The sequence below is a fragment of the Ursus maritimus genome, unplaced genomic scaffold (genome assembly GCF_017311325.1).
Source record: "Ursus maritimus isolate PB19 unplaced genomic scaffold, ASM1731132v1 scaffold_1, whole genome shotgun sequence".
Classification (NCBI taxonomy): domain Eukaryota; kingdom Metazoa; phylum Chordata; class Mammalia; order Carnivora; family Ursidae; genus Ursus; species Ursus maritimus.
In genome coordinates, this window is record NW_024423343.1 from 95,623,628 (window position 1) to 95,633,685 (window position 10,058).

General features: G+C 34.5%; 1 protein-coding gene across 2 annotated transcripts in view; it reads left to right on the top strand.

The window, feature by feature from the left end:
* Positions 1–10,058, top strand: part of DPP10 (dipeptidyl peptidase like 10) — a 618,096-nt gene that overhangs the window by 559,172 nt on the left and 48,866 nt on the right. For both annotated transcript variants that reach the window (XM_040645663.1, XM_040645668.1), the window contains 4 exons: positions 1,421–1,512; positions 1,951–1,998; positions 5,223–5,344; positions 6,652–6,699. In XM_040645663.1, coding sequence (XP_040501597.1) covers positions 1,421–1,512; positions 1,951–1,998; positions 5,223–5,344; positions 6,652–6,699 — 310 coding nt within the window. The remainder of the gene's footprint in view (positions 1–1,420; positions 1,513–1,950; positions 1,999–5,222; positions 5,345–6,651; positions 6,700–10,058) is intronic.

Consider the following 10,058-nt stretch of genomic DNA (forward strand, 5'->3'; position numbering starts at 1 on the left):
AAAAAAAAAAAAGTCTAAAAAATGGCCAATGTTGTAGAAATCAAAAAAGACAAATGTTTTTCTTTGCGACTAGAGATATGACAATCCAATATCATACGTAAACCTTGAGACATTTTATCTAAATATATATTATGTACATATACACACACACATATATATATATTTCAACATGAAATACATTATATATATATATATATATATATATATATAATTGAGTTACTTGGGGCTGTGTGGAATTTAGGGTATAGACTATATATTTAGATGATGTTAATGTTAATATTCATAGGTGTGGTATGTGACTTGCTTACATGTAAAAATAGTGTTAATCTTGAGAGACGCATATTGAAGTACTTAAGGCAAAAATATCCTGATGTTTGCAGCTTACTTTTAAAAGATTCAGGAAACAACAAAAGAGGGAGGGCAAATATTCAACATGTTGACATTTGGTGAGCCTAGGTAATGATCTTATGGATATTTGTGTACTTTTCATTCAGCCTTTTTGTAGGTTTGAATATTTTCTCAATAAAAAGAAATTGAATGAGATATAATTTGACAAAAGATTAAATATTCTGAGAAAATTAATGTTGGTAAGGAAGTGATAAAGAAGTGGAGCAATGAAAACTCATATTGCCAGTAGACTGTAAATAGGGACAAGTTTGGAAAATATTTTGTCACTACCCAGTTACGTAGAAGACATGTGTACTAATGACCAATCCCACTTTCTGGTGTTTGTCTCAAGAAAACCCTGCCATGTGCATCAGGAGACTTTAATAAAACTGTTCATGGGCAACTTGTTTTTCTAAGAGCAAATATTTGTCAATGCTCAACTGTTGATAAAACAAATGTTATGCTATATTCATATAAAATACCACATAGTAGTGAAATCAAACTATGGCCACAAACATCAATATGAATTAATCTCAGGAATAAGTTATTGTGGGAAAATAACAAATCTTAAAGTGATTAACATGTTGTAAAATTTTGAAGTATTATATGATATTTATTTAGAATAAAGTGTGTTCTGCAGTGTTTTATTTAAACCCGTCCAAACTGCACAGTTGCCAGTCATCTGAGATGAGAGTTACCAAAGTCCTGTGTCTGTACCAAATGCCAAGATGACATCCTATGTCAAATTGATGCAGAGGAAAGCCTCACCTAGAGGTGTCTTATGAATGATTTTCCTACAGTAATAGAAGAGGCTTTATCCTCCCCTGGTCAATGTTTGCATGAATGTGTGTGCATTCTTGAGACTGAAAACAAGAAACTGAGGATTACAGAATTAAAAGCAACACAGGCAGTTGGTACTTGTGTGCTGAGAATTACAGAATTAAAAGTGACACAGGCAGTTTGTACTTGTGTGTTGACCAGAGAGATGCTGTTTAAATAAAAAAGAAAATCAATATTTTCTATTTCTTTGCAGAGTAAAAGTGAGCAAATTACTGTGCGGCATCTGACATCAGGAAACTGGGAAGTGATAAAGATCTTGGCATACGATGAAACTACTCAAAAAATGTGAGCGTTTTTGGTTCTCTGGTCAGGTTGGAAGTCAGGGCTGTCAAATGCAATCTTTTCTGCCAGATTTATGTTTTGCTTACTGTGGTCCTAGTCCAGACAAGCCAGCTATGTAAAGAGCAACTTTTTCTTTAACAATTCTCCCTACCCTTCACCCAGAGACACACTTGCAAAGACACACGTACACAGAGACATGTACACACCCTCAGACAGAGATCACGGGAAAGTGTGATATGATGATATTTTAAGAAAAAAAAAAAAAACAGCGGCAACAACAACAACAACAAAAAACGTGTTTCCCAAATGGACCAAAGTTGTGTGGCTGAACAATAGAACAGCTCTTGCCTGTTCTTTGACAGTTTGAAAATTCAAGTGAAAACTCAGCCTGGTGAAAACTGATCTGTGCCTGATGTTTGTGTTCTTTTCTTTCCCGGGCAGTTACTTTCTGAGCACGGAGTCTTCTCCCAGGGGGAGGCAGCTGTACAGGTAAGCAAGGTGCAAGGACTGCCCTGAAGAGGTTGATTTCTCAATGGCCATCTACACAGCTTAATGACAGGATGGAAAAATCTGAAGTTTCATTTTTGACATGACGAAACCTCACACTCTTGGTCTGGTCTCTCAGCTCTGAACCTTTGCGAGCCTGAACGGTTGGACCTGAAGTGAAGACCATCTAGCTGCTCCTTCTTTACTTTTTCCCTCACCTGCTTTCAGAGTCTCAAAAAAATTTTCCTCAGTTGATTTTCTTCTGCTAAGCCTCATTTTGAATTTTCGGTGCGTTAACATTGTACACTGGCAATTTATTCCCAAAATAAAACCACTGTGAACACTAGAAGAAGAGTGAATCAAGGGAAAGTACCCCCCCCCTTCCATAGTGTATAAAACCTGGTAAGATTGTTATCGAAGCCAGGAATGCTCATTGCTTAAATAAAGCAGTAGATGGGAAATGTTTTCATCTGCCCAATTTTCCCAGATGGAAAGTTATATTCATAAAAGTAACTTAAGGTCCTACCTATTTAGTATTAAAATGTTTCCTCACTCAGAAAGCTTTCACCAGGACCTCACAAGAATGACTTTTATTTTTGTCTGGCAAGCAACTTAATTCTAGACTATATACACTTTCTAATTTCCATTTCACAGATCCATTTTTAAAGTGTCAAAACTGCCATGACACATTCTCAGTAGAAATTCATCATGTTTGTAGAAGTGTCACCACTGACTCTTTTTTTTTTTTTTTAAAGATTTTATTTATTTATTTGACAGAGATAGAGACAGCCAGCAAGAGAGGGAACACAAGCAGGGGGAGTGGGAGAGGAAGAAGCAGGCTCATAGCAGAAGAGCCTGATGTGGGGCTCGATCCCGCAACGCCGGGATCACGCCCTGAGCTGAAGGCAGACGCTCAACCGCTGTGCCACCCAGGCGCCCTGTCACCACTGATTCTTAACCCAGTAGCCTAAACTTTCCTTTAAGAATGCCCGTTTAAAGCACCCTAAACTCCCTCTAATTCACCGCGTACTCTTACTTATGCATAAATTGCTTTCATCTGAAGCAATGTCTCATTTTTATCACCTCACCCAGTATGTGATTTCTATGTTTTTTGGGTGTTTTTTGTTTGTTTGTTTTTCTCTTAGAGTCCAGAACCCCTATTCTCAATGACTTCCAAAGGAAGAACAGCTATTTATTTAAAGAGACTGATTCTAGTTTGGGTTTAGAGTTCTTGATTAGAGTACTGGTTACTTTTTTAAATTTTTGGTGACCAGAAGCCTATCTTGAAGCATATACTCTGGTTGGAACTGGTAGTCCTGAACCATTTTTTAAGGTCCTGAAACTACTTGATCAAAGGTTTACTTCTCTCACTGTATGAAACTCTTAAAGAAAAGTGACAGTGTCAGAAGATTAGACTTGGCCAGTTTCAGCCAATGGAATTGTCTCAATCTCTCTTCCCTTTATGAGCCTAAAATGTGATTTGAATCAAAATGACTTCTTAGATTTGTGTGTTTGTCTTCGCTTTCTAGTGACCGAGGCAGAATAGTCAGCCCATCTATGAACTGTACTAGTGGAGCAGGCTGTGTTATAAAGAAGATGTAGTACCAATAAATTTCCCCTTAAATAGCTCAGCAAATGCCAGTTGGCTTGACTGTTAGATAACGTTAGTGTTTAACCCAGAAAACTCTATCATTGTCTTGTCCAGGTCATAAAAATAATCATTGGTTGACAAAATTTATGGGACAAGATACCCCAGTAGAATCACAACTGCTGCCATAGTCAGTTTAGAATTTTGTCTCAATATGTGCATTGATTTCAGTAATTTCATAATCTAATGAGAAACTACCAACAAATCTCTGGGGAACTTGAATCTGAAAAATTACATGAAGGAGTAGAGAGAGAAAAGGTTTTAAATTTCAGTTATATCACTTTCGTAGCTGTGGACAACTGGCATGCATTCTTAGCCTCTCTGTGGAGATTGTTATACAACACTGAATAGAATTAATGACATTGGCCTATATACTTAAAAATGATTAAAATGACAAATGCTATGGTGTGTGTGTGTGATGGTATATACACACACATAGCAATTTGAGAGAGAAATAAATTAGGTATGATTACCTTATAAGTTATGACAAAGGTGAAACTGGTTAATGTGTTTAAGTGCTTAGTGTATATTAATTGCCTTGATCAGTAAAGGAAAATTTTGGTTATAATGAGCTCAGAATGTTTCAAATGTGAAATTGTGAGTTTATGAACTATACTTAACATCGATACCCAATTGCTTCAGGTGCTTCTGTTACCCATGTTAATACACCTGTTCCCATCCCTGTGTATGCAGCATACTGCACATCAAAATAACTAGGATTCATTTACAAAATATAGCCAAAATCATGTTCCATTTCCAAATGAAATTGAGAATATTTTGTCCAAGTTTAAGACATAGCTTCACCAGCATTTTCATCTGTTGGCATAATTTATGATTCATCTCTATTTATAAAATAAATGATTCTGTATAGAAAATTTAACCTTGAGTAACTCTCAATCACTCTGACTTTTTAGCATCTTTGTAAAACAGATGATTGCTTTTCTCTTCACCTACCCCCCTGATGTCTCAAAGAATGTATGATCATTAACATTATATTTTCGTACAAAAATAACTTTCCTTTACCAAAAATTTCAGTGCAAGTATTTAAGGCAAGTATTTTCAGTGCATCTATTTAATGGGAAAAAATTGACACTGATACCAAATTCTACTGTTTAATGAGCTTGATTCTTTGTGTGGCTTGTGAAAACATGTATTGGTTCTTTATCAAGTAATATTTGTTGATGGTGAGTTTTTACTAGTCTCTGTGGGCAATTCCTTCTACAACTTTATAAATGAATATCTATAGAGAAAAGGCAGATAAGAATAAATTACATTGAGTCCTGTGGAATCAGTTCCTTTATTTATAAACATGCATACATACATTATATATATATATACATACATACACACATATATATATAGGCATACACGATTTTAATTCTATTACAGAGAAGAAAAATGTGTGTCTTAACATTAATAATGGAAATTGACTTTACATTTATACAGTAAGTTATCATTAAAGGAACTGCAATGTAAGTAATGTTGGAGCTCTTCAGTTTATGTTAATATTTAAATATTGATGCCACACATCCAAGTACCTGGAACAGCATCATTTCTAATTTTCTTTTTCTTTCCCCAGTGCTTCTACTGAAGGACTATTGAACCGTCAATGCATTTCATGTAATTTTATGAAAGAACAATGCACATATTTTGATGCCAGTTTTAGTCCTATGAATCAACATTTCTTATTACTCTGTAAAGGTAATACATGATTTCTGATGAAATTTATTTGATCAGTATCTATTACTATCATGAGTAACTATTATTCTCTAGCTATATGATTTGATATTCTAAATTTATGTATTGCTAAGTTATAAATTATGGATTTACTGTGCTATGAATGGTATCTTCATTTAGAAAACGAAATTGGGAGTCAACAGTTACTAATGATAATAAAGGCTGTTTGAGAGTGAACCTTTTAAAAAAGCGAATAAACATTTACATCAGCAAAGTCATGCTATAACAAACTAATTCACCTAGTCTTTAGAAAAAAAAAAAATCCTCTTATTAAAATAATGGCTTGGTTGTTAAGAGATTTAGGATCTACAGAAATTTAATTGCCTGGGTCTAGCACACTTCAATTCTAAGAGATTACATTCACTCCAATTACTTCTATCTGGTAAAAATAGATTATACACACACACATTTTATATATATACACATGTATATTTATATATACATATATAATATACATATATATATATATATGAGTCATTGTCCCTTAAATAGATACTGTATCTCCTAGAGATGAAATGGAAGACATGTATCCCTTGTAATGTAATGGATTTATTGCTCTTGCTCCAGTGGGTACCTGAAGCTGTCCTGATTTAAGACACCCTGAGGAATAAATCAACACTTGCTCTTTTTAGTTTTTTTCTCCTCTTGATATCAAAAAAGTACTTGTTTGAGGATACCGGGGAAAAACCACTAGACCTCTAGATAAAGTTCTTAGAGTGAAGTTTCAAGATAACCTCTTATGGTTACACTGAATTAACTAGTATATCGGAAATATTTGATGAGTCGTTAATTTTTTCAATTAATATACAATTAGAACCAAAGTTTTATTTATCTTATGGATATTTTTATTATGCATGCATTCTTCCTTGATTGGTAAGTAGAATTTGATCTTGGACAAACTAATGAGGGGTCACAGGGTAATGAATCAGCTTTCTGGACATCAGTGACTGACTGCTCTATAAAACACTAGTGAAAGAGAGTAAGGATCATAAGATTGGGTACCATAGAATTATACAAGTATAGGGCATTTTGGAGAGGGGGAAGTCTTAATCTCTGTAAATGGCTTCTTTCCCCATACGTTCTTTTCTGAATAAAATATCCATAGATAGGAATGAAATCTAGTTATCTGGTTTCTGTTTCATTATGTTTTAACTATGAAATGCTTCAATTTGAAAAAAATAACTGTCATGTAGCCTTTCCAATAATTATTACTCAGATGTCTTTAAAATATTTATATATATAATTTTTATACATATGTTTTTAAAATCCAGGCCCAGGCATCCCCGTGGTCAGTCTACATAGCACGGAAAACCCAGCAAGTAAGTACACAAACATGACAATGCGGGATTAGTTATGGCGGGCATTGGTCTTAGGTATTACTTATTCTGAGTGTCATACGCTTATAAAATCTTTTTCAAAGGAGTTTCCAGCATGGAGAGAGAGGTGTAGGTACTATCAATTCGACTTTGTTTATGTAAGAGAAACAGTAAAGCAAGTGGTTTTAGCCATGTTACAGCTGGAATTGGATCTTACATGCCTGGAATAGGGTGCCTACTGTATCTAAGTTGAATGAGGACTGGTTGTGAGGCTCATTTAGGTACATTTCATCCTATTGGCCCCTTACTGCTCTGGTTCATTTTTTTCCTCGGCCTCATACAGATTATTCCTCCAATGCTTTTTGTGTACTTTTGGGAAAAATATGAAAAGTATATTATTTTATATTTTTTCTATCCTATTTGTTCCAGATATCCAGGGCTTCCTAGTTTTATCTATTCATTTAACTGCTCATCATCTATTAAGTGAGCACCTACTCAATCAAGCAATATAACCAAAGTTGGGTGGACATTGCTAGTAAAATATGGTCAATGTGTTTATGAAGTTATAGTAGAGTATGTAAGTAAATACATAGTTGAGGTAATCTTAAAAATGAATAGCCAGATTGCTTCCTGCCTTCCTTTCTTCCTATGTTTCTTTGCCTTCTTTCAATACTCATGCTCTAATGATTTACATTAGGCTGCTCTGATCTAATAAATTAGGCTTATATTTATGAACTTAATTATCAGAATACTCCCTGACATAGTTAATTTTATTCCTCTTTTAAAGATGAGGAAACAGTCACAGGGAGGTTAAATAACTTGCTTAATACATACTATTAGGTAGCAGAACCAGAAATCATATGAGATGGTCTGACTCCAGAATCGGATTTGTAATTGATGAAGGCAGGTTGGATGGGGCTCCTGCAGGACCAGCCAAGAGGATCTTTGGCTTCACGCAGGATAGAAATCAAATGTGAGTTGGAGAAAGTGAAAACAGAGTTTAAAAACAGCAGACAGAGTGTCTAGGAGACTTAGCAAGTAGAATGAGTCTCATCGGTGCTTGGGGTCAGGGGGTTATATTGGATCTAGGGTACATGTTCCTTTAGGAATCCAGGGTAGGGTCCAATCAAAGGTGATGACAGGTGAGTAATAGGTGTTAATTCATGAATCATCGAAGGTAGGAAGTATTGATGCCAGTGTCAGTTTGTTGGAAGCTAACGTCCTGGAACACGTTTGGGATCCAGCTCTTCTTAGATGTTATTACGTGCTTGGGGCCTCGGAAAAAACTCAGAGAATGATTCACTTTCTTGCTTTCCTGTCAAGTGGGAACATAGCTTCTTTGGCTTGTTCAGAGCCAAAATACAGAAACAGGGCTTAGCAGAAAAAAAGCAGAGACATAGCCCTTCTAAAATGGATTCCCTCCAGCTTCCCTGCCTCCTTATCACTACCCTATGATGGCAACTTATTCTCTTGTGTTTTTGTCTTTCACATCTTGTACTTAAGTCGTTTTACTTAGATGCAGGCATAAGACTGTAATGTTGAAGGACGATGTTATTTTTAGATCTGAACAGAGGAAGACCATTCATATTCTTCAAATACCAACATAGGGAGACTTCCTCCCTATTCTAGAAAAAAATGAAAATGCTAAATTTGTAATGGGGATTTTTGTGGTTGGAAATAGGTGAGCACATTGTTTAGTTTCTGCTTATCAGTATAAACCTTAAAGAGGCTGTGGTGAGCAAATTAAATCTGTTTAGTATTAACACTAACAGCAAAAATAATAATAAAACAGTATATTGGATAAAATAGAAGGTTGAATTTTATAAATTAAAAAATCAGTATATAAAATGAGTTCATTATATACTTTTTTTGAGATCTGAAACAATATCTCATAGGATCAATTTCCTTGTAGGCAAATTAAAAATGAATTTTTTATGAAGATGAGATATATTTGCAACATAAGATGCATTGAATAAATGGGAACTATTTGTGTTATATTGTATATTCTGCCAAAATAATTTTTTAAAAAATTTCCAATCTGATTTTAACTTTATCCTACTGTTACAAGGCAGTGTTTTTCCTAGTAATTTCTGCAACAAATAATGAAATCTTTCTAATTTTCCCATTTATAAACCAATTATGATCATCTCAGCAAGAAAAAAGTGAGCAGTGGTCAGATGCTTAATTTTCTTTTTTAAAAGACATTTATTGAGCTAAAACTTATATTCAAAAACTCATTCAGTTTCAAGTAAATCTTTTGGTTAATGGATCTTGGATTAATCTTTGTTACATTAATGAATTAATTATAACACATTTGGGGGCCACATGAAGTAGAATAGTGTATGAAAAGAAAATTTTAAAAAGAAAAATGAAAATATTTAACAAACATGGACAACTTTAAACCCAATAATTACCAAAGAAATGCAGAGTAAAACATTGCCATGTAATTTGCCAAACAACTTAACAGCATCCAAAAATTTACATTGCTAATAAGGATATAGTAAGGCTCTCATAACTTGCAGGTAGAAATCATTGCAATCTCTTGGAAAAAATGTCATAAGCCTTAAGTCTTTTGTAACTATGTACCTGGTATGTTTCCTCTTAATGGTTTTTACAGAGGAAATAATTCTAAATAGAGAAAATCTAATAGCACTGTTGATAATGAAAAAACAACATAATATAAAAGAGGGGTATTTGTAAATGAACTTTAATGGAATATTAATTAGTGCCCTATCTTCCATTTGTCCTTCCAGAATCACAGGATCTCAGTTTTTTTCCCGCTTTGGTTTCTGCCCCAGAAATAATCTATACAGATCTCTTAGGTTCTGTTACCATTTGGCTACCAGTTAGATTCTAGCTAAAGTCAATCCCATGGGTGACTGAAAATAGGGAGAAATGTAGTTTTGGAGTATCTATTCTTCCAGGACTATCTATCCCTGTGGAGTTACCCCAGATTGCCAGGACTCCTAGCTGAAGGTCACCATCGATCTCTCACAGAACTAACACTGCTCAATGCCCTTGACCTGCCGGCCTAGCCACTGTCCTAAGCCCTGGTTTACTGGACTGCCCCTTGTGAACTCCTGTCCATTGTTCATATATTTATAAATAGTTCTTTATTAAAATGTTATCAGATCAGTCTAATAAAGTCACCATCAGTTTCCTACTAGGATTAAAAATATAAATGTTTACAAAAGTTCTTCCAAAATGTTTAAGCTATAGTTCCAAGTGATTAAGGAGTCCAAATGTTTATGCCACTCTAAAAAAACTGTTTGAAAATGCATCCAAAATTTTAAGAAAATAATACTTACAAATGTTAAAATTCTTGCATTTGGCTAGCAGCCTTCCAGGTGATTTTTGTTCTT